This window comes from Indicator indicator, chromosome 5 (assembly GCF_027791375.1).
Source record: "Indicator indicator isolate 239-I01 chromosome 5, UM_Iind_1.1, whole genome shotgun sequence".
NCBI classification, from domain to species: Eukaryota; Metazoa; Chordata; class Aves; order Piciformes; family Indicatoridae; genus Indicator; species Indicator indicator.
The window spans coordinates 28,247,971-28,273,935 of record NC_072014.1 but is presented as its reverse complement, the minus strand read 5'-3'; the positions used below and the strand labels follow the sequence as shown (position 1 = coordinate 28,273,935).

Genomic DNA, 25,965 nt, shown 5'->3' with positions numbered 1-25,965 from the left:
CCAAGCTGCACATGTTATTGTGCCTCTTTCTTCTTTAATAATTTGCTTCACAACAACAGAGGCATACCAAGTAAAATGAGGGGAAAGAAGAGAGCATACAGAACTCTTAATTAAAGCATATTTTTCCCTCACTTCTAAGATTTTCATGCTGTTTGTGTTACCACAAATGTAACTTGGCTTAAATTTGATAACAATGGTGACCGTTTAATCAGGGAACAGGGGATTTTCTCTTGAAACAAGATTTCAACAGCATTTCCATCTGTAACTTGTCTTTCTCTGTGCTCAGAAAGTTTGTGACACTTTAATTGCTAACAAGTGGAGGACAAATGGAATATTTTTGTTGAGAGTGATCTTTGCATACTTGCTGGATACATTAAATGTTGTTGTTTTCAGTGCTTGTAGTTGAAGTGAATCAAAGATCAGAGGAATAAGTAATGATTTCAGTGATTCAGCCATAGGAAACTATTGTCTGAATAAGGAGTTGAAACTTTTTTTTTTTTCCAGCACATAATTTTTACTGAAATCTTTATAATCAATTGATTTTTATTTTTTTTTCCCAAAAAACTATCTCAAATTAGATGTTTACCCAACTACTGTGAACATGGAGGAAAATGCTCTCAGTCCTGGACCACCTTTTACTGTGATTGTAATGATACAGGCTACATGGGAGCTACCTGTCATAACTGTAAGTAAACTCACATGTACAGTGTTTGCTAATGCAGCTGGTATATCAAATCTACTACAGCTGGCACATAAACCAGAGAGGAGCTTTGTGAGAGATCATACCATATTAGAGGATGTAGCATGTCCTGACATGGTTTGAACAAGTCAACAATAGGGTTGAAAGTATGCATGTTTCTTGACAAATATTTTGGAGAAAACAAAACCAGATTATTTTCCTGGGTTTTTGTTTCCTGTTTGTTTTAGCAAATCTTAAGTTCATTTATGTTACATACAGATCACAGACACATTGGTTGTTACACATTTAGTTGAATTTAGCTGGGCTGAGCTGGGTGATTTTAATCTGTGTTTGGGTCTGTATGTCGTTTTACCAAGATGAGCTTCTTTGCTACCAGATGATCTGAAAGTTCATGTTGCAAGAACTTAGTTTTCAACTGTTTATAATTTTGGAATTTTACTGAACTGTTATTTGTGCTGCTGCTGCTAGCAAGGATACACTATCGTAACAGTGACAGTACATGAAGCATTCAGCTACTGAGATCCACAGTGGAAGGAATATTAAAGGTATTTTACAGGTTTTAAAAAATAAATAAACAGCAGAAGCACAACATGCTGGATATTCTAATTAAAAAAATAGAAGAGGAAAGCCACTATACAGTCTGTTTATACAGATGACTAAAAGGGAAAACAATTAGAAGAGGAAGGTAAATTTTCTCTTTTGCTACTGGAAATAATGAGGAAAAAAAGAGTAAGTAAGAATAATAATTCCAAAGCTGGAATTATAGCCACTCCAGGTGTTTGATGAGCACTCTGACCACAGATAGGATGAGATTGATGAGATGCATTTTTCCCTGTTAAGTTAAAAATCAGAAGAGAAAAAAAGGTACTTAGGGGTTTGAAGCTGAGAGTATTGGCAACTGTACTGTGATTCTGGAGACTTTAATGGTTTGCTAAATAATGGTGAAATCATTTGAGGTGTGGGGTCTGCAGCTGACAGACAGCTGGGATTGAGAGGTCTATTCATAGATTTGTCATCTGAACTCTCAATTGTAAGTACAAAGGAAGTTAATGGTTTGGTACAGAAATCATGCCAAGTCAGGGTGGGAAGAAAAATGCTGAGTTTATAGTTTTGAAAAGAGGGTTTACTTTTTGTCCAATTTTCTGTCATTCCAAAATGCATTACCCCTCTTCAACACCTCCAGACCCAACATAGAGTACATGCAGTGATGAGTGATTGAGGCCATAGCAGAGTGTTTACACCAGGTAATGCCTGGTACAAAGCTGAATGGCCAAAGCCACTGGTGATAAGGGAGAGGTTCCTTGGGGAATGAAGAAGCCTGTTTCTGTGGACTGTCAAAGGCAATAATGGATGCTAACCTCTGGGCTACATCTGCTCTGTCATATTAGCTTGGGGCATGAGGCTCACTCTATGTCTCTTCCAGCTCAGTGCAGCTGAAGACCATCTCATTACTGCAGAGGATTGGTTCATTACTAGTTCTTCCCTTAGACATTTTCATGGAGCTGGTGAAAACCTCTCCTTCTGCTCTCAAAGGCACATACATAGCTGCTGTTATTTGGAGTTCACTGTGTCGGTGTGAGCTGAAATTCCCCCCCCCCCCCCCCCCCCAACAATAACCAGGCTAGCTCAGTCTGGAAGCAAATGAAAAGCTGTATTTACAAGCAGAGTCTAAAATCTACGATGAAATGCAATGAATGTGTACAAATATACAAAATTCACAACATTTACAAATATATACAATCAACAGAAAAGCACAACCAATCTCCCTTTGCTTCCCCCCAAGGGGACCCTCCCAAAGGGGCCTCTCTCTCTCCCAGGAGCTTCCCCCCAGACCCACCTGGACAGAGAAGCAGAGTTAGTTAAGCAGAAAGTTGTTAACTTAGCTGCCAAGGTCAGTACGTGTTATCTTCGGCCAGAAGAGAAGAAGAAACAGCAGCCAGACAGCCCAGCAACTGCCCCCACTGCCGAACGCAGAATGTGCAGAGTGCCTACTTTGTTTTGGGTAATAGTTCTTAAACATTTCTATCTATCCAATGGAAGTGTTTAGAACAATCAGTATTTTGCTTTCTTACACGCAATAGTGACTTATTTACATTCTTTCACTTTCTCTGTTCTGAACTTTGCAAGGAAAAATTAAAAAGACAGTTTCAAACCATCACATTCACTGATGTAAAAACTACTCTGAGAAGTTTCTCAAAAAGATCTCTTTTTAAGCAGATCAAGCTGCACAGACATGTGATGTAGAGCTATTCAGCTGCTTGGCTTATTTACAGTCATATTATCAACAGCTAATTTGATTCCAGGTAGATTGTGGAGCCAGCTGCCCTGCAAGCCAAGCAGTGCTGATAAACTGCAGTGTTAGTCTAGAGAAATGCGTTCATGTGCTCGAAATGTGCAATGAGACCATTTCAAAGCTGGTGGGCAAATGCAAACTGTTGATAAGAAACCTGCAGAACAAGAGACGTTATCACTCAGCTGATGGTGCCTGACATAGTGGAGTACCTTACAGCAGGTGAATGAAAACCACAGATCTGATCACAGCACAACTCCGGAATACCCTCAACGAACAGACAGTTCTTCCAATCATATGATTCACAGTAGTTCTATCAAAGTAAACCATCTGATTTCTTAAGTTTTGAAACATTATCTCAACAGGTTTTGCTTTTGACTAGAACACTCAGGCTGACAGGCCTGAAATTGAACTTGTACCACTTTGGAGAGGCTATTTCTTTTATTAAACTGCCCTTCAGACCCAAGTCCATGCAGCAACAGTGGGGAGATTTAACTGGCAATCTGCTGCAAGCCAAACACAGTGTGAATGGTTTCATTGTCAGATGAATTTCTTTTCTGTCTGAACTGCAGTGCGGGTTTTGCCTCTTTTGATGTGGTATTTGTAAGATCTGGATGCTGCTGGTTGAAAAATATGCTATTTAGAAAGAACTTCATGACATGCATTTACAAACCAAGCTAATTATGTTTTACCAGCTCATAATAGGAGGCCTTACCATTTTAAGAACAGAAATCTCAAGATTTCTGTTATCATCTGTAAAGTGTTGAACTACATTTTGTGGTTGATGCATAAGCAGTCTTAGTGCATTCTTCCGAATATTCATGGACCACACTAGATTCTGCTGTGAGGAGCAGCTAACAATGCAGACTATCCCTGCTTCAAAGACTTTTCAGTTAAGTTTCTGAGAAAGAAAATAATTCTGGTGTAAGTGATGGAGTGCCAGGGAATCTTCATCAGCATCTTGGGTGGCAGTCTCAGTCTGCCAGGTGCATAATTATTGCTCAGCTTTCTTGTAAGCAAAAAGTCATAAAATAGAGATTAAAAAAAAAAAGAGGAAGAAATTGAATGCTTACAGGCATGAAGGAGTGACATGGGAGAAGGCAATAATGTGCTTGTTTGAAAAATATAAGGCTGTAACCAGAGGAGTTTGACATTTTTGACAAGGCAAATGCCAGAATCGTAACAGGAAGATAGGCTGGAAATATGCCATGAAAAACAAAGATAAATATTTTGAGTTTGATGTAACAGAGGGGAAGCAGACAGTGGCAAGGCAGAACAGTAAGGTGATAGAAGACACAGCTGAGACAATGTTTGCATGACCACATCAGATACATGGAACAAGATTGTGTCTGTCATGACTGAAAATGGGTGTACTTGAAATTCAAGACGTGGATGAAGCAAAAGTGCACATCTCAAGATACATATAAAAAACTAGCTGGGTCTAGACATTGCCTTAATATAATCTTCCTGGAAGCAGTCAATCTGCAAACCTCAGGTATCCTCATGCTCACTCAAAATCCCTTCTGATCCTGAAAGCTCCTAAACTGTCACAGGAGGTGTGGCAATCTGCCTGATCCAGATGAAGATCTATGACTGGAAATGTATAGGGTCATGTCCCATTAAATAGCTATTCTGTGACAGGCAAGTTTCACCCTGAAGTCTCATCTAGTCCTACTTCTCTTCTTTTCTTCTCTGAACTTAGTTATTAGGCAAATTAGTCCTAAAACCCATTGGTGTTTCCTGGATTTAAGTAACATATTGGGAGACTCTGAATGTTTTCTAAACAGATTGTTTCTTGCACAGCTTATTGCCTGGTGCTTAAGTCCATTTCTCTGTTTAATAACCGACAATCCTCCTTCAAATGCTGCTACTTGTGAAATATTATCAATACCTTCCAAGTATTTTGTTGGGGTTTTTTTGGGTGGTGAGATATTTTTTCTTCCAATGGGGAAAGAGGATTTGTGTTTCCCTCTCATCATTCCAGCCTTCAGTGCCATTCACATCTTCTTGTGGATTAGTCACAGCACTCATTAGCAATTGGGTTTTCATGCCTGTATTACGTGTAGCTGTGAAACTCCACATCATGGGCTACTGCTTTGCTGTCACAAATGTGTGTGGATGTGTAATTCAATGGGGAATATAAAACTTGTGCTGACTGTTCCCACATGCCCATTTCACTGCCCACAGTTTGGACAAACAAGGAGTCATGGAATAACCCTGTAGGACTTTAAGCCACTGGTAGCTGAGTTATGTTTGTCTCGTGTATGAGTTTTATTGTGCTTTAGCTTCTCCACCTCTTTTGGGAATAGGATCTAATTTGCAGGTATATTTGAAGGTATGTGATCTATATTGTCTACCAGAACAGTATGGATTCTTTCCTTTGAAACCACTGGTTGCTAACTGCTACTTGAGCTGATCTGTAGCTAAGAGAGTGTTTTGAGTATACAATCTCCGTAAAATGCATGGGATTCTACAGTGTGGTGGGTAGGCTCCTGATCCATCAGGTCTTGGAGTAGTCTGATACAATCCAGAGAGGAGACTACCCTTTATGTAATCATGTGTGAACTATAGCAAAAGAGATAATGTAATGTTTGCTTTCTGCTTGCCTTTTTTAAATAGAAACGCTCTTGTCAGTACGCAGCTGGAGAAAAAGGCCTGGGTGGGATTCAGCTCATCTATTTCTTGCTGTCCACTACTTTGACTGTGTTAAACTGTGATCTATTTTCAGAATTTGAGATAGAATGTCCATGGTAAGTTCCTGGACCCCCTCTGGAACACACCAGTGTCTGTGGTCTATAGAGAGAGGCTGTTGTACCTTAGACATGCAGGAGGCAACTGAAGCTAGATCAGAATTATAGGTGGAGAGAGAAAGAGAAAAATAGATGGAGAGGAATTATAGGTGTGAATTTATACAAAATATTTTTAATTGAAAGGTCATAGTTTAAAACCTGCATAGGCATATCTCTGTCTTACTATTAATTCTCCTTGTAATTATCATGTGAAAGTGAAAGCAGTAGACCAATGTAAAATGGCCCTGAGATACAAAACGTTTTAACTTCACTGCAAGGTAATGATTAGTAATCTCCTCTTTCTATGACTTATGCCAGTTCCTTAGCCTCATCTTCCCCTTCTGTATTTCTATTATTTTTATATATGATAATTTTCAGATGGCCTTTAGTCTAAGGTGTAATTTTTTTATTCTGAAGAGTGATGAACATTGGTATAGAAGATGATGAGAAATATAAAATAATTATTTTATTCTTCATGTTCTGGTGATGTCAACACATCCCAAGGTGTTGCAACATGATAATTAACAGAATGTAATTTAATTCTGGATATTTGCTTTGGTGTGTGGTCTATCTAGCACATACAGGTATATGTCTTATTGGCCTAGGCAATGCCATCCAATAATGGAAATATCATATAATCACTTATATGAAATAAACTTAACATAACTTCAGGCTTTGTAAATGTATGTTTTAGTATGAATATGCTTACCACATGTATCATTTTTGTTCTGAAAAGCTAAATATAGCTTCAGCCAGATTGTTAGCAGTACTGGAGCTAGATCATAAAGTGCCAGCCATGGATTCAGTAATTCTGCTGTGTTCCAAGGTAGGGAGATGCATACACATTTGCTGGCTGGGCAAATGACATGCAGAGAGTTTCAGTCCACCAGAGGTCTAACAGTGAGTCTGGTCATGTAATTTGCATGTCCTGAATATCCAGTGTTCCTGTCTGAGATTCTTGGAGTAGGGTTTTCCCATGTGTATTTAAGCACCTTGTTGTTCTTTGAGGAAGCACAACATGCTTAATATTCATATCAAGCCTTCAGTACTTTACTTGATGATCCAGAATATTTTTGTTCACACCATGCTTCTGGCATATGAATTTTCATTGTTTATTTTGTAATAATTTGCTGTTTATTAATGCTTTCCCTTCACTTTGTGTATCTATAAATTGTTTATCTCTATTTCTCAGTAGTGTTCATTTTAAAAAAAGATTTTGCCTGTGCCTGACATTTCCTAATTAATAGCACAGAGGCTATTCCACTTTGAGACTTCACTTCAGAATTGAGCATGTGGAAGAGTGACTCAATCCTGCTTTGTAGCCTGTCTGCATCAGGTCTGACTGTCAGCATAGGGGCACCAGTACTTTGAAGAGCAAAGCTGAAATATCATGCTTTTGCACTGTGTCCTTCAAGTATTTTGATTTCTCCTTTCCCTCTAACACTGTTCTTAAAATGGTGTAGGTCTCCCTGACTGCTTTCTTGCAGCAGCAGCAGGACTTGCAGGTCACCCTGCACCAGCACTGGGCAGGGGCTGCTGGGGTATGTGACTGACACAGCCACCTTCAAACCTCAGCAGGGAAGTGACAGGTGGGGATAGGCTGACATGACCTTTTGTACCTCAACTGGGGGAGCCTTAGTTTGAATTGTAGGGAATTGTCTAATTCCCAAGTGTAATGGAAGGATCCCTCACAAGCGTCCATTTAGGTGACATTGTGAGGAAAGTAATTTTAAAGCCATCTATGGAAATAACATATTCTTTATAGGACGAGTGAATACATATTTTAAAAAGGCAAAATAAGCCATCTGTCATTCAGGCACATCACAGTGGGGACTGCAGTAGTCTGTCAGCAGTAGAGCTGTCAAAATCCAGATTTCGAGAGCACAGCTTTCATTTTCCGACGTTTAACAAGACAATCGGATTGTAAGGGCGAGGACGATGATCGTTCCCAGAGTTCACTGCCTGTGCTAATCCCTCTGCTGCTGGAATGTGAAGAGAGGAAGAAACCTTCCATTCCATGTTGTTTTATTTGTTATGGAGAAAAATCCTTCACTGAGCACTCATTACTCCAAGACTGTAGGAACAAATATGTCAGTTCTGAGATGTACAAGCAGAGGGTGGAACAGTCATCTCCAGTCTGCCTTCAGGAGCTCTAAGCGGTTTGGTCAGCATGCTTAATTCCATCTGTGTCAAGCATTTGTGCCTCTCATTTGTCCAAGGTCAGTCCAGGGCTGGGTGCACAGCCAGGCTGAATCTCCAGCTCTTACTGGCCTTTCCAGTCTAACCAGTACGTAATTTTTCACCTCAGAATGCAATAGTAGTGACTATTCTAGGGGTTATTATTGCTCTTTGCATCTAGGGTGCAAAGAATTACAAAGCAATGAAATGAGTCCCAAATAACCTGGCAGTATTCTGCCTGCAATTTTCCATGATTGTGCAATTGTTAGAGCATAGCAACATCTATCTCACTGCTGTGTTTTAGCCAGGGAGTGGACAGTGTCAGCACCTCCCAATTAAATCAAGAATTCAAGTTCTTTACAACTCTTTAATATTTTTGACTTATATTCCCCAAAAATGTTATCTCCTTCTGAGAAATTTTATATTATCAGCTTTTTATTATGTTATGAGAATCCAATCTAGAAACTATAATACTAGAGGATTCATTTTGGTAATCATAACTAGTACAGTTCAAATTCTGATTCTCTGGCTCAGAGTACTTTCAATGGAATGTGTGTGATCAGTTTCTAAAGAAGCTGGAAGTACAGTAGGAAAGAAATACAGGGAATTTTAAGGTTTACTTTTAATTGATTTAATTTTTGAGAACAATTTTCTTGTAATCTATTAAATTGAAAAAAGGACAGAATCCTCTGATTAAAAAAAGGCAAACAAACAAAAAAACCCCCAAAACACAATCAAACAAATTGCTGTTTACTTGAGGTTTATGCTTTTGGGTTGTATCTACATAGGTAACAGTCTACTGGGTGGAGGGGAGAGACATTTTTCCTTGCTTGGTCTCCCAGTAGTAAAACTGCTGGACATCACTGTAACTCTTGCATTAAGTCCAGCAGCCAGAACTATTTTAAGTATGGATAAGGAAGGCATGGACCTGGGTGAATAAAACATTCATTCATCCATTGAAGAGAAAGGGCTTTAAATATGATCATTTGCAGGATTTCAAATCTTAGCACAGTCTTTGTTGTCTTTTTTTAGCCAAAATATGACTGAAGGTGAAATTAAAGTGGTCTGAGAAAGTGGAGAGGTTTTATAATTTAGAAACATGGGGGCAAAGGAAACAGAGTTCTTAAGTACTGAAGAAAACTGAGGGCAGCTAAAGGCTTATCTGCCAGGGAGCTCCACAATGGAACAGTAGGTATGTGCTTAGTGAAGGTCATCATGGAGACTGCAGGTGAACTGGTTAGGGCAAAAGTAAGAGTGAAAGGCAAATGTCAGTCTAGCAACAGGTGGTCAGTGAAAAACTGAATAAAAATATGTTTTATTGGAAACAATGGAAGGTCGACCTTGCAAATGTTTGTGCTCAGCCACATGCTATTAAAGATTTCATCTATGCATAGGGATACAGTCTCTTCTGTTTTAAGGACTATAATTAATTTGGATTAAAAGGTTCAAGATGCTTCAGAGAGCTGAGCAGTGATGAAATTGCTCATATTTAAAACTTGTCAGGCTCCTGCAGTGTGGTGAATCAAGTCTGAAGTTTCAATTGCAGAGCAAAGCTAAGAGAGACCACAGCCCTGTCAGACCTGACTACAGCTTGCAGAGAACTATTGTGAGTGATTTAACCAGCTGTAAGGGTCTTGATACAGGCATACAAAAATGAAATTCTGTAGCTCACTGTACACAGAAGGTCAAAATAGGTTCTTAAAATGACACTGATGCCTTTTTGTCATTGAAGTCTGAATCATAGATTGAACTTTGGTCAAAAAGTGCATATTTATAATTTCACTTCTGTGCTTCTGTGGAGATGTAGTGTGTGTGGCATGACAAAATATGGGATATGTGTGTTCCTGTGATTTTGATTTTTGAGTTTATGAATGTTTATATCCCAGGAGATGCAAGAGAACATGTAGAATTGGTTGACAGTGATCTGACTGTGGATAAAGTGTTTATGTTATAAATGCTGATCAAAGTTTGACAAACCATTTCTTAAGCACCTGGGAAGATGAGAAGGAAACTAAAGGAAGAGATGTCTGTTACGATCAGTGAGTAAAGCTGTGTTCAAAATAAATGCTCTGATGGGATGAGTCGATCTGAAAAGCTGGTTTAATTTGAGATACTTAAAGCTGAAAGAGATACCTGAGGGAAAAATTTGGTATATGTGTTTCACAGTGGATTATAAGGGCTTGGGAGATAGATATCTCGAAAGCTTTTAGTTTTGTGCATGCTGGAATATCGTCAGCATGGCTCATCCTAGCAGGTAGGCAAGAGCACATCTAGCACTTTGGGAAGCAGCTCTTGGTGTGAAGAATGGTGCTCTCAGGCTGCATCAGTTTCTGTAGATAGCTCTGGGAGGATTGTAAACTTCTTATGAAACACTGCAGTAGCTTTACAGAAAAATCCTTAAAGAGTGCACTGCAAAAATGTCAGCACAGGATCCAATGTTATAGTTTATAAGTGATTCTGTGGAAAAAAAAGGGAAAAGGGCAATAGAAGACACCCAGGTTTTGTGTGACCAAGATATTTCTGATGTCCAGTTTCCCTTACTAAATCTGGGACCTTGAAATCAACCTGTTTCATGTTTTGTCTTCCTGGAATAGCCACTGTTACAAGCAATATCCCCTCAGCTAGCATTGCCCCTGTTACACCTTGCACACTTTGATTTTAATCTGTGCTGTAGCTTACTCTAATGCTTTTACCTGCCATACCTGACTGTGAGGTCCAAGCCATGCTTGCAGGGAGTAGCATGGGTGCCACTGACATCTTTTTTCCATTGAGAGCGTTTGCAATGCAATTCCATGAAGCAAACAGCTTCATCCTGAGTGCCTGTGGGAACTTGGTGGCAGGAACTGCAGTGCTGTTGTTGCACAATAGCGCAGCTTGTTCCCAAAAGGGCCTGAGGAAACACAGCATGGGCTGAAAGTCATAAACTGTGATTTTCAGTCTTTCTGGCTTAGTGAAAAAAAGGTTGCTGGAAACTGTCATTTTATCTTCAATAGCTGATACAAGTCAAAATTAGTCCAAAAAATCTCAGGGAGGGCCAGAGAATGAAAACTTATCTTGCTTTTTTAAGACAAAAGAAAACTTAGAAGTTTCATTTGTAAATTTATGTTTTTTAAAATTGCCTGATTAAGCCTTTTAAAGAAAGCAAGCTTTGCATGAGCCACCCATAAAGAGCATTACTTGTGTTCTTTTGGTCCCACTTTGGTGACCATTTTAAAATTAAAAAAAAAAAACCTCAAAGGAATGAAAGTATAAACACTATTAAAATATTTCACAGAAAGGAATAAAATCATTATTTTTTATTGTGGGTTAGGTTTTCTGGGTTGTTTTGTTTTGGCTTTTTTTTAGTTTGGTTTTGTTTGGTTTTATTTATAGATAATACTTTAAAATTGTTGATGGGTTCTATTCTGAATGAACTGAGTAATACCTCTCCTTTATTAAAACAATGTACTTTTACTACAAATGTTGTTTGGCATTAAAATGCATGCATTCATCAACAGTTCCATAACTACTCTTGGTGGTTGCTTTTTGAAAGTGAGGCTGTATTGTATATATAAATAGTTAGCGACCCTTTAATGACAGCTACAATAATGGTTTCCTACTGTCCCCCAAATGACCACATCTCCATTTACATCAGAGAAGTCTCACACAAAACAGAACATAAACATGAAGGCAGTGTTCAAATTTAAGGCTCTGGCATCTTAACAGTCGCAGATGACAGTTCGTCTGGTCTTTATTTTTGTATGATATTTGTGATTGCATAAAGAGAAGAATGACTGCGAAAGAGGTTTTGTCTTTCATTGAGCCATAGAGACAGACTCAGGTTGTTATCACTGGAGTAACAGGGCCTTTGTCAGCAAATGTATTTGCATAACTTTATTCTGAAACAAATGTTCAACTCAGCCTGCAAAGACATTGAGCAGAGCTTGGAATGGATGGTGCACTTGAAAGGTTTGTGGTGGTATCTGCCAGTGACTGGAAAGCATATATCACTTTCTCCTTAATGCATTATACAGCATAAAATAGCAAAAAAATAGAGAACTAAAAGCAATGGCTCATCCAGTCTAGAAGTATGCAGTACCAAAATGCTTAAGATACAGACATGTGAAACTTTCAGTGTGCAGCTACAAAATAACTTGTTCATCAAAACAGCTTTTCTGTAATTCATGTTGGTTAGAATATACTTTATGTGCTAGAGTTTTGGGGGTTTAGCCATTTCCACTTTTTTCTGCTACTTTTTCTTATTTGATGTTAGAATTCTCACATAATCAAGAGGAAAGCATCCGAGGATGTTTTTTCTTCTGGTATAACTGAGAGGAGAACATCCCAGGATATATTTTCTTCTGATATAACCAAGAGGAAAACATCCCAGGGTGTATTTTCTTCTGACAGACTAACTATACTTTCATTGAAGCTTGTGCATCCCTTGAGATTTATACCCTGTTGAGTACCTCTAGCCCGTTTTCTAGTTGTGTACAACATGTTTTTCCCAAAGCTGAAGTGACAAAGGGACCATCTGAAGATGAGTAGATCATCTCTGTTTGAAGCTACCTACACTATCAAAGACTGAATCTTCATGTCTTTCCTTAGTGATGCGGAAAAAAAATATATCTGGTCTCCAGCCAAAATGGCAGTCAAGAAGGAGCAAAATACTTAGTATGAAATAGTTTGTGATGAGTTTCTAGCTGTGCCAGTTCATTGACAACCTACCACTTTTATGTTACTGCTCATTGCACCATTGTTTGTCTTAAAACATACTCAGAAAACAATTAAAAGGAAAAAATCGGCGTATTCCCTAATGAGACAAGATCGTGTCTGGTAATGATGATGACAGCAAATTCACTAAGTGAACTGCAGTTTGAGAACTTTACAAATTGATCAAACCATGATTCCTTGATTGCTTACTTAATTGCCTGTTACGGTCTCTCTCCTGACCCTCCATATCCCAGTTGCTTTTGTCAGCACTTTGGTGACTGAGGGTCTTTCTGTTAGCCCTTCAGGTTGTGAGTACTGGAAGAATAGGTTCTGGTTCAGGGATTTTACCTTATTTGCATTTAGTATATACTCTATATACTAAATTAGGGGGGGGGAATTAAAGGGGGAATTAAAGATCTTCTGGACTCCTACAGTGCTTTCTACACCAGGCTAATGACTGCCAGGAAGACATATTCTTAATTCTATTTATTATAGGATGGATACTAATTAAAGCACTGTCTCACCAGGTGCTGAGTGCCTTAAGCAGCCTCTAACTCCAGGAAGGGTAATGCTGTGCATATTTAGCACTTAGCAGTGTTCTGCCTGCTAAACATGTCTGGACAGGAGAGGACCATACTATGGAAAATCATATTTCCTTGAGTGGTACAAGTAATTGGCTGGTGAGACTCCTAATTCATAACCAGTTTGTCATTGGATCCCCTAGAATTATGGTTCTGCTTTTTGGGGGAGAAGTGAAGAAATGTTCACATTTCATGAAAATCTGAGTGATGAACTATCTGTACCACATTCTTCAGAATGACAGACAAGGCTACTTCAGGCTGACCATTAAAGCCTTTCCAAATGCTGTTTCATTATAGAGAAACTAGTTTTCAGTATGAAGGGAAAGGAGGGATGTGAGTCTGTGTGCACAGGAATGGGAATGAGAAGCTGTTCCTGCTGGTGCAGAACAATTGCTGCCTTCTGCAGGAGGTGCTGGGACTGCATTTCAGAAATGATGAGGAAATGCTTTCTCTGCACTCGCTCTGCAAATCGTGAGTTCATCCCAAGTGAAAAGCATAGGGAACTTAGCAGTTATATTTATAACTTCAGCACAGCAGATAGTGTGCCATAGCAAGTTTAACTGTACTGCTTTGCTGCCTGAGGAGTTGAAGGGGCTTGGAAAAAAGATCCAATATCCTACAGGGTAGCTGAGGACTGGCAAAAAATATCTGTCATCTGTGTTGACAATACTTGAGGCTAAGTCATGTGTATGTGTATGTATGTGTGTATGTCCTTGCAATATCATTATGGGGATGCATAGGCGTATATATGTAACTAGATGGTGGACATTTGAGTGTTCATATCTATTTACTTAAGTATTTGCATACTTTCATCCAAAAATAGGGCAAATACATCTCTTAAAGCCACCATATGTGAAGTTCAAGGAGACAGTTAAATAGATGCCTAGTTTAGAGCATGGAATTGGGTTCAAATGCAGTAAATTCTTTCACATGTTAATCAGCAGTGAACCGATGGTTTATTTTATGACAATGACTGAAGCAGTACTCATGTAGAAAACATGTGTCTGTTTTCTCCTTGTTTGTGATGCAATCACTCTCTTTTAAAGCCATCTATGAACAATCTTGTGAGGCTTACCGACACCAAGGGAAGACGTCAGGTTTCTTCTACATCGACTCCGATGGAAGCGGACCTCTTGGACCACTCCGAGTATTTTGCAATATAACAGGTAATGACTTTACCTTGCCTTCCATGCTTCATGTCAACTCTAACACTATCGATTTGTCCATCACTGTGTTGCTAAGAAGACAACACAGTCATAGCTGGGGAAATAGCAGAGAACTGGTAGTAACTGAGTTTCGACTCGTTTCCTTAAGTATGATGTAAATGTGATTTTTGAACCTGGTTTGAAGGACTGGCACTGTTGCTAAGTGGTATTTACAGTGGTATTTACACCTTACAGAGGGTGCTGCTGATGGATTTTTCATAATATCATAACTTTCAATAATATGTTTGTTTTTCACTGAATATGAGGAAGCTTAGGATTCAAACCTTCTTTTGTAACTGAATGGTTTATCTGCTTTTCTAAAACACTAGGACTGGGAGTGACTATGAAACTCCTTGCACTGAGCTATCTGTAAACACTTCTAGTCTGAAGTGGAATACCTCTCTCCATATGACTGTGCTGCCTTTGATGTCACAGAAAATAGAAACCTTGATTGTCCTGAGTATCTGTATGGAGGAGAAGACTGTTAGGAGGAGGGACACCAAAGAGACAGGTAGTGGAGCAAGAGCCTGGCCAGGTGACTTATTGGTTGAGACTTTTCAGCCTTACAGTTCTGTAGTTTTACAATAAGAAGTGTTTCAAATGAATGTACCTGTCTGGTAAACTCTCCCCTTAAGCAGGTCCCATTTTGCATATAAGACTGTCATGCAAGGGTATGAGAAAAGATTGGTTAGCCTGTATTGTGGATTGGAGTAGATGGCAGAGCATCATTTCTGCTCTTTATTTTTGTAATGGGGAGGAAAATTCATAGATTGTCTACTATTTAATGTTTCTCACTTCCTGTGACCAGATGTGGATGAAAGAATGTTTTATTACCTATTATAAATTGCTAATTCAGGTTAAGTTACTTTGTCACATATCACCTCCATGCTCAGTCCTGAAAACTAAGGACTCAGGATATTCATATTTTATCCTTAATCTCCTTGTACTTAAAGTGTCTCAAATTAAATTTTCATTTTGATGTAATTGGGCAGTCATTATGTTAATTAAATGCACACAAGTTAATTATTAAGTATGTTTTTTATTCAAGTGTAACAAATATTTAGTAAGACGTGTCTCCTTCACTGTTGTTGAATCTCGCAGTAATTGAAACAGAATTTCACATTTCTGTCTGAATATTCTTCCTTGATCTCCAGTATGGAAAATGTGCTCATTTTTATTATTTATCATATAAATATATGTGATCAAAACATTGTCAGTGTTTTTTATCTCTGCTGAAGAAGTAGGATTTTTGACAAACTCCTTGCAGAAAGCATCTGCTTTCCTCTAATTTTATCTGGCATAAATCCAGAAGGTATATACCTAATTTACTCTCTATCTGTAATGAACTTGCTGACATTCTTGTTTTATTTTGGTTACAAGAAAAGTGGAGATAGGAAAAATGACAGAATCTCCTAGCCTGGAAAATCTTTCATATTTAGTATTTCTTCTTTTCCCCTAAATGTCTCATTTGGGGTGGGGGAAGGTCATTGTTCCTATTGCATAAAAGAGGACTGAAACACAGAAAGAAATTAACTATTTTACAGTTATTCAGAGAGTTTAAGGTACATTTGTGTTATGCTTCTGTATCATCTAAATATGGTTTGGGTACTTTAATCCAAGATCTTCTTGTCTCTCTGGGAACATACCTTATTGTTACCAAAAAAACCCCAAAAACACCCTAGTAATAGAATAAGTGAAAAGTATGGAAGAAATAACTCTGAATTTCTTAGCCTTTCTAAATAATGCTTCTGAGGAGTTTTCTGACAGCATCAATAATCAGGGAAAATAATAAGAAAAAATGTTGTTATATTAGGAACATAGAGGAAACAAAGGAAAAATGTCACCTTTTTTTTACAGTTCAGTGATATAAATCCATATCACACCTCCTGTGAAAGAAAAAAGAAAAGCGGACAGTCAGAAACGTGAATGGGTTTCATGTATTTGAAGTCTAAAGAAATGAAAAACATGGTGAAGGGAACTGTTAGAGGAAGGTATGGAGATCATGCACAGAGAAAGCAAACAGAGATTGATTCTCTTTCTCATCATATAGGAACCAAAGGACAACTACATTATTAGATAGTAAGATCTGGGAGTTTTTTGTTCTATTTTTTCTAGTGCAATTAGTAATTCAGCTTGAAACTTAACTACCACAGGGCATCAATGACACCAGTGTGTCAACAGCAAGTGAATACACAGACTGGAGAAAGCCCTAATCTTGTCTCATAGATTCAGAAGGTGCAATTAAATGTGAAGGTTTAGTTCATAGAATAATAGAAATGACTTGAGTTGGAAGGGACCTTTAAAAGCCATCTAGTCCAACTCACCCACAGTGAGCAGGGACATCTTTAACTAGATCAGGCTACTGAGAGCCTCATTCAATCTGACCTTGAATGTTTCCAGGAATGGCACTTCTACCAGCTCTCTGGGCAACATGTGCCAGTGTTTCACTATCCTCACTGTAAAAAATATCTTCCTTATATCTAGTCCAAATCTACCCTTTCTTAGTTAAAAACCATTACCATTACCATTGTTCTGTTGAAACAGACCCTACTAAAAAAAGCCTGTCCCCATATTTCCTACAGGCCCTTTTTAAGTGCTGAAAAGCCACAAGGTCTCCCTAGAACCTTCCGTTCTCCACACTGAATAACCCCAACCTTCTCTGCCTTTCTTCATAGAAGAGGTGTTCCAGCCCTCTGATCATTTTTGTAGCCCTCCTCTGGATCCAATCCAACAAGTTCAAATCCTTCTTGTACCTTGGACTCCAGAACTGGATACAGTACTTCAGGTGAGGTCTCATTAGATCAGAGTAGAGCAGCAAGAATCACTTTCCTCAACCTCCTGGCCACAAAGTTAATAGTTGCAGCTGCTAACTCAGGCAGCCATGAGACAAAAACTATTGCAAAATAGTAATGAGTTCCAGGACAACCTTTTGCCTTCCCTCAATTCCCTGGGTATCTATTTATCCTTGAAGGCAGAGGTGGGCTCCTGGGCTAAATGAAGCTTTACAGTTCTTTTTGTATACAGTTCAAGAAGCAGTAACCTCTTTATGCCCAAAATGTGTTCAGTCTGAAGAATTTGGAGGTGTAATGGAAAATCTGGGGAAATGACTCATTTAGTGCTTTTAAGAGTATAGGAGCAGTGAGCTAATGACTTCTGGGAATTACAGATGTCATTGCCTTGAGTCTGTGAAGGTTGAATTCAAAGAAAGAACTGGATCATCAGAAATGAGCAGCATCATTGCATTTAGAGAACAGTGTTGTTTCTTAATGTTCACTTACATTTGTTTATTTTTTTTTTCTCTTTTTTTTCCCCTGTGTAATTAAACAGATAGGGATCTCGTTTTGCAGCCAGTTATTAGCTGGGGCAGATTAACACCAGCTTTCTTACATACTGATGTCTGGTCATAGACATCCAATATGTGATGTGGATATGGGAGGTATCAGCACTGCAAGTTAAAGTATTGTGTCTGTGGGTCCAGTGATTTATCTGCATCTGGTCAACTTTAACAGCCCACTGCCAAATAAAAATTCTGCAGTAACTAGAAAATTGCAATGTTGTGTGTTGAAGGGGAATTGGACAATTGTACAAAGAGGGAGAGAGAAATAAGGGAAGGGAATTTTTGCAGGGAGGAAAAAAGGTAAAGAATGTGTTTAAAAAACTGAAGCCAGTTTTCAGCATGGCAAGAAATTTAGCAGTAGAGTGTCACAGAATATTTACTAATACCAGAGTAGATAATATATTTATTCATTGTCTAGAGAAATGTCTGAAAAATCAAGGTGACAAAAATTGTAGGTGACATGCTATTATTTAAGTTGGTCAGGAAGAGGGAAGAGTATGTGCTGTGCTTTAGAAGGACTTTTCATGAAGGCTGTTTATTTGTACTAAAAGTAAAATCTGTTGTTGAAATAGAAGCTGGTCAGGAACAGCAATATACCTAATTAAAGGCATAGAATGATATTTGTTCAAAGGGAGGTTACAAATAAATAATCCAGAATTGTTTAGATTGGGAAGACCCAAAATGAATGGGGCTTAATAACAGAGGCAACATTCATTTGCATTTTTTTTACAACAGGAGTAAAGAGGCAGTTCAATGACAGTAAAAGACAACGAACTCAAAAATAAATTAAAAAATAAAGACAGCACCTTATTAACATAATGTTTTCTTCACCTTGCATACCCATTATAGACAAAACAAAGTCACATCTACAGAAAAAATCATCAATTTTAAGAAACATTGAGGAAACCACATCAAATACACATGTGTGTGAGGGAAGTGAACTAGATCTATGTGACCAAACTATGATGGTATATTGCTGGATGCTCTGAGAGACACCATGAGTATTTGTGTGGGTCCATTCAGGGATTATTAATTTGGGATGACTGCATTCAGCACAGTAAGAACATAGCTAGACTGTTTTCAGGATCCTGCACAGGAATGTGAATTAGCTCTGCTTGTTTTACCAGGATTCTCCCATCATCTATAGTACTCTGCACGCACACTACTTTGCGTAAAGTACAGAGAGAATGTATCCTGTCATGCTTTGGAGGAATGAATAACCACCAGCACTGGGAAAGAAATTTTCCTTGTAGGCTGATTGTTTGATAATTAGGCCAATTGAACTAATCTTCGCTTCCCACTGAAGTGACTGATAGTAATCAATACAGAAAACATCTAATGGACCCTCTGAACCTCTGGTCTGACAGCCTTTCTATCATTGTGAAGCTTTTTTTTTTTTTTTTTTCTCTTGTTGCTTAGAAATCTATTGATCTGTCTGGAGTACTACTTAAATGCTAATAATCATACTCCCCAAAGTCTATAGACATGCGAGCTACATCCATGTACTTGTTTTGCTATCCTGTGTGGAAAGTGTTTGTTAGTAACCTTTCCTCATCTCCTCCAGAGTAAATTTTACCCTTGATACCTGAAAGATTTGCTTACTTGAGTCATTCTGCCACTGTACTTCTTTACTGATGCTGTTTTACTGTATGCAGATCTTGAGCTATCAAATCAATAATGTTTAGAAATAGCCATGACAAGATCAATGGTTAATTTTATCTTTCCCAAATATTTGCCAGTCCTCAAATAGTTTGTCTTTTTGTTTGTTGTTTTGTTTTGGTTTGTTTTTTTCCCTTTTTGTCTTCCAGGTATACAGATTGGGGAAAAATGAATCCCTATCCAAGGTCTTACTGCTAGACCAAGATCAGTTTTTGAAACTACCATAATGAAAAATTCATTAATGAACAAAAAGATATCTGTCTTTGTTGCAGATCATCTCTGTTTTGCAGTATCCTCTCAAAATGCAAATATTGCCTGTTTTCCTGATCCCAGAAATGTAAAGCTTTATTTTCTCCAACTCAGAAAAATGTATACAAATTGTGTTTAAATCTCAGAGTAAGGGATTCTAAGAAGATATGAAGGAGATTGCCAAAGTTATACTTGCAATTTTTTATAAATTGCCTCTAGCCTTTTTTTTTTTTTATTCATCTAACAACAATCAATATTTTATTCTTGCATATAGTCCGTATTCCATGGTATGTAAAGAGGGTTGAATTCAGGAGTATGCAAGTTTTATTTGTAGCTGAAGTATCTAAATACTTTAAGTGTCTGAATAGTCCCTCTTACAGTGTAATATTTGAGGAGAATGCTATAGAGGTTCAGCTTTACTCACTTTGCTGGGAACAAGGAGCAGACTGGAGTAACAAAGAGATGGGACTACAAAACAGAGCTGGCTGGACCCGAGTCCTTCTGGTAGGGATCCCCATCAGTATGTCCAAAATAATCATGGAGCTGGTGGCATTGCTGTCCATAGCATCCACTTTGTTTCCACTCATGAATCTAAGTTCCTTTCCTTATGTAACTTATGAATCAATATTGCCATGAGAAATATCTCCTTTTACTTTGAAGAATTCACCATGTAACTCAGCCCTAGTTACATTTCCCATGGGTGTGGCAGACGTTCATGTGGAAAGGTGGACTGCTGCTAGTTAGGCTAAGGCAATAACAGAGGAGGAAAAGGAGACTGTCTTGCCCTTAATTCTGGTTTTACCACCTGCCACTATGTAACTGTCGAACAAGAACTTAAATGGTGAAACTCCCTAAGATTCTGAAAAAGAGCTAGAGAAGATTTTATAGCTCTGAACTTCCTAAGGAAGTTGTTCTTGGAGTCTCTTTCTTGTTTGTTGTTTGACTTTTCTTTTTTTTCTTTCTTTCTTTTTTTTTTTTTTAATGCAGCCTGTTCTCTCTACTTGTGATGGACTTAATCACTGGAGAAAAAAACAAATGGGAATCCTTTACAAATTATTTACTACTGTTTAAAGACAGCCTTTAAAGATTTACAATTTATCCCCTCAATCACTGCAGGTCCTCTGGCACATAAACTCTGACAGTTTATGCATTTCTGGTTTGAATTTTCATTAAGTGTTTCAGAACTTCATAAAATGAAAACAAGTTAGTGCTCATATTATGTCAAAGGCATTGAGCTGTCAGCAGCTGCTTTGCTTTTTACAGCAAAATTGTTGTGTTTCTGATGAGCATCACAGGAGAAGTCCTGCAGGCCTTCTTCACTATCACAGTTGCAGGAGGACCCCCCAAGGAAGCTTTAGTAGAGAAGAGTGTGACAATACATACTTCCCTTTAGCCTTTATCTTTCAGCCAAGGGTTGCTGCAACTTAATCACTTTTCTGACACATTTGCAGTGCTTAGAAGTTAGTGGTAAGATGAAGGAGACAAGTCAGAGAGGACTACTGTATTGTCACAAATCTGAGCATAGTGGAGAAGTGTCCATTTTGTACCAGGAAGTAGTTCAGTGACTGTTGCTTCAATTTTTCTTACTGTTTGTTGTAGATACTCTGTATTAGTGGAAGTAAGGAGATGGAGTATCATCATGAAGTAGGCTACCAGGATAACACTTTGCCAAGACTGGACTTCAGCACAACATGGAGGATGAGGGTACAAAGTGTTGCAGCAAGATGTCTTGTTCTCATCCTTCATAACTGTCTGGCATGGTCATTTTTCTGACTAAGATGCCTCAAACTGTGTAGCTCAAAGTGACCAAACTTCCTGCCTGGGATGTAAAAGAGTTGGGAACCTAGCTCTTCCCTCTCTGTCAGGGCAGGGGCATCATGTCTGGGGACCTGGAGGCATGACGACTCCCTCGTGCTGGCTGCTGACTGTCAGGAGGGATTTACAGATGGGGAATGGTTCCAGGCATTCCTGGAAGAATGCACACCTGCAGGTGTAGTCTGCCAGGACCACTGGAGAGTGAACTGGATGCAGGACTGGGGAGATGAGAACCACCCTGGAATAGTTTTCACAGAAATGTGTTAGCATACTTGAAGTGAATGAATCAGAAACTGGGAGGTGGCTGATGAGCACAAAATGAACTGCTAAAGGACACCTTGTTGGGTCTGCCAGCAGATAGAAAAAGCAGTAGATTAAAAAATAATAATTTAAAAAATGGGTGGGTTTTACAGGAGGCTCAGAAAACATCTCCTTGGAGGCAATGAGTTAAAGCTGTTTGTGATGAGAAATTGCCTCTTTTTGAGAACGAGAAATTGCATATTCTTTGAAGGATGTATGTTAGAGTGACTGTCTTAATTAACCACTACAGCTTAAAACAGTGTAGTGTTGAAGGAGGACAGTCTGTCTTTTCTGTGGGTACTCTTGTAGTTATAGGTACAGCTTTCAGGACAACATTTGGTATTCAATGTAAAGCACCATGAAACAAATGCATCATATGAGTTCTCAGAGAAATTTTTCTCTCTCTCACGTAGGGTTTACCATATGTTTGGCTTGTTGGCAATTTAATCAGTCTGAATAATCTTGTTTTGTGACAAACCTTCTAAATCACAAAGGAGTGATGCAATTTGTATCGGTGAAATATGTTCCACAAAGATATTTCAAATTGAAGAATAAAAATGAGAATTAGGCAATACAGAATTCAATGAAAACCAGTTTTGCAGCTGCTCTAATTTCCCACAATTTAATTTGTGTGCCATCAAAAGCAACTTGGAGGCTTCCAGCAAGATGATAGAACTATGGGTGAGGCCAAATGGAGGGTCTAAAGTGTGCTGAATGCATTGCAGTCCATGCTGTAAAAACATCTCTTAGGACCAAATACAGGCAGCATGATACCCTACTAAATTGGACCGTTAAATAAAACTGTGAGGTCATAAAGCTGTAGCATTACCCTGAAATTAAAGCATTGTCACCTTTAAATTATGGAACAATTTAATAACCATTTAGGAAATCTGCTTTTCAAGGCTGCATTTAACTATTCCAGGTTGTGCAGTAGAAGATGTGGCTTCACTCCCCTACTGGGTATTGAATGACTTTTAGCTTGTGTGTGGTTTGAAATTTACCAAGCTGAGAAAGTAATAAAATAATAAAGTGGAATAATAGAAGGTATAAATAAACAGTGAACTTTGCCTGGAGAACAGCTTTTTCATTTTCATCAGAAATTCACAAATACAGGGAGAGTTCATTAAATCGAGTAAACAAGGAAAAAAACATACAGTGAGGACAGATGTAAAAAGATAATGACAACTTCTTTGTTGAATTAAAGGAAAAGAGCTGAGTTAAAGGAAAAGAGCTTTATCTGGCTAGTTTCACAGTTCCCAGATATGGAAATGGCTAGAAGGATCTAGTGGCACTTAACTTGGGATGCATCTATGATGACAGTGTCACTGCTTAAGAACATAATGAAAACAAACCAGAACATTTTGTCTTAAAAAAAAAAAAAAAAACTCATATTGTGAAAGAGAAACAGTATTTGAAGCCCCATTTTCAAAAGCCATAGACATAATCCATGCAGAGGTATGTCTCTGCAAAAACATATGCAAGTCATGGAGCTCAGTTGCAGACAGGTGCTGCACTGCTTTCTAACTGTAGTGATCTGTGTGCATGTCCAGAATGCAGCTGCATTTCTTGTGTAGGTCCTGAAGAACACCTGAAATGCAAGCTCATAGATTGTTATCAGTAAACTTCAGAGTATGCACTGATCAAGCTCTAAAGGTGTAATTCTTTAACCTGATTCTGAGGCAGGCAGCTATATTCTGGGAGCATTTCCAGCTAAACTTCTGCATGTGAATTTTAGAAAAACAGTATGATCTTTTTCCAAATTCTGCCAGGTTTAAGGTAGAGAAAATGGTGCTTTAATAAAGTCTAAGAGTTGACCTGAATGGTAAAGGTCTTCAGAAGAAAGAATGGGATTATTTTTGTGTAGTTTTCTGATGTACAAAACAGGTACACGTGGTCTAGTTCTTGGAATGTTTGAAGAATTTACTCCCCTCCAGCTGTTAATTACTTTTCCCTGAACTGAGATGCAGGAGGGAGCAGTGTTAGCTCTTCCACTCTGTCTGAAACTAAAATCTGAATATTTTTTTAGGCTTATTTGCCACACGTAAACAAAGAGAGATCCTTTTGAAAGACGAAACTTGTTCTGTTTATTTTACTGTGATGTGAATGTAACCCCTTCCTCTTGTAACAAGTTTTATATGAGTTTGTGCATGTTTCATAGGGCCTCTCTATACCTCACATCCCTCCTTCACCCGGACATGGGAAAAAGCATGGCTGAGATAGCTGAATACATCTCTTTTCCTTTTCTTTCTGTAACATTGCTGTCACCAGCTCTTCAGGACTTGCATCTTCCCACCAACAACCTCATGACCAGCTACAGACTTGAGGATGTGTGGTTGGAAAGCTGCAACTCTGAGAGGGACCTGGGGGTTCTGGTTGACAGTCGATTAAATATGAATCATCACTGAGCTCAGGTGGCCAAGAAAGCCAGTGGCATCCTGGCTTGTATTAGAAATGCTGTGGCCAGCAGGAACAGTGAGGTGATCATCCCCCTGTACTCAGCACTGGTGAGGCCACACTTTGAGTATTGTGTTCCGTTCTGGGGCCCTCACTATAGGAAAGACACTGAGGTGCTGGAGCATGTTCAGAGAAGGGCCTGGAGCACATGACCTATGAGGAGCACCTGAGTGAGCTGGGATTATTCAGTCTGAAGAAGAGGAGGCTGAGGGGAGACCTCATGGCTCTCTACAGATACATAACGAGACACTGGAGCAAGGAGGGGGCCAGTCTCTTCTCCTTGGTGACAAGCGACAGGACTAGAGGAAATGGTTTCAAGCTGCACCAGGGGAGGTTCAGGCTGGATGCTAGGAAATACTTCTTCACATAGAGGATGATCAAACATTGGAATGCTCTGCCCAGGGTAGTGGTGGAGTCACCGTCCCTGGAGGTGTTTCAGCAGTGTGTGGACCTGGCACTTAGGAGTGTGGTTTAGTGTTGATCCTTCAGTGCTGGGTCGAAGGTTGGGCTGGCTGATCTTCAGATGTTTTCTGTGATTCTGTGATCTTTGCTGTGTTTGGTCACCCTTCTAATCTCAAAACTTCCTTTCAGGCTCCCAAGTTTTTAAAGTCTTTTTCATTGTTCTGTTTTGGGATAAAAAAACCCCCAAAACTATAGCAGACAATGTGGTTTTCTGTGCTCTATGTCAACCGTGCACAGGGAAAAGAAGCAAACTTTTGAATGATGGCAGCTTTTGCTGTCCCAGAGGTGGTGGCAGTGACTTTCCTTTTGTTAGACCAGTGAGTCAAAAGTAAGGGTTTTTTTGAGAAGCTGTACTGATGCTTACCTATACTTGAGAGATGGAGCAAAGAGGGAATTGTTGAAGTGACAAGCAAACCACAGATCTCGTCTGTAGAAGTAGCGTGTGTAACAGATCAGATGTATAGATGAGGAAATACCTGAAATATATCTCTGGAAAATCTGCAGTTAGCTTCTTATTTCTAAAAGATCCTGTGAAGAAAACCAGTACTTGAATGTCAAACTTCATGTCTCAGAGGGACAGCTGAGTGCAACTGTAATGATAAGAAGGCCATTGAAAATTAATGAACAATCACAGAGGAAAATAAGAGAAAGACATGTGGCATTGACAGCAAGGTGGACAGTTGTCGGAGTGAGTCCAACACCCTTATAAATGAGTGCTTGTCGCTAATGGTATATTCACTGGTACCTTCTCCAAACTAATTTCAAAGGTCAATTAATTACATTTCAAACAATTCTTTAGAAGACTGTTTTGTGCTATGCTACTTTCAACAGGTTTTTCTAGTAATCCTTCATTGCTTTTAAATTCCTAGATCTTGATGCTTTGGGCTTTTCAGGCACCTACATAGCACTTTTCCTGGTGTAGAAATATACAGCCTGGAAACCACTCTGAAACTGTAGCATTAGGGTGTTGTACCTGCTAAGCAACAATATGGCCATTATTGTGGGTGTAGTTTTATTGCAATTTATCAATAATATGTTAATAACTCTGGGTGGGGAGGAGCTTATGACTGCCCACCTGAAATTTCAGAAATGATTTCATTACATTGGTTCTTGGTTTTCCATCTTGGTTACAGTGTCAGCAAATTGATGTTTGCCTTTTCAGTAGATTTTTCAGTGAAGGCAGGAATTCAACTTCTACTCACTTCATTAGGAGGAAAGTTAGCTCACCTTCAACTGCTTCTGAAAAATCCACTC

General features: G+C 38.8%; 1 protein-coding gene across 1 annotated transcript in view; it reads left to right on the top strand.

Moving 5' to 3' along the window:
• Nucleotides 1–25,965, top strand: part of CNTNAP5 (contactin associated protein family member 5) — a 226,655-nt gene that overhangs the window by 109,616 nt on the left and 91,074 nt on the right. Inside the window, exons 11-12 of the mRNA XM_054381243.1 lie at nucleotides 579–685; nucleotides 14,277–14,396. Coding sequence (XP_054237218.1) covers nucleotides 579–685; nucleotides 14,277–14,396 — 227 coding nt within the window. The remainder of the gene's footprint in view (nucleotides 1–578; nucleotides 686–14,276; nucleotides 14,397–25,965) is intronic.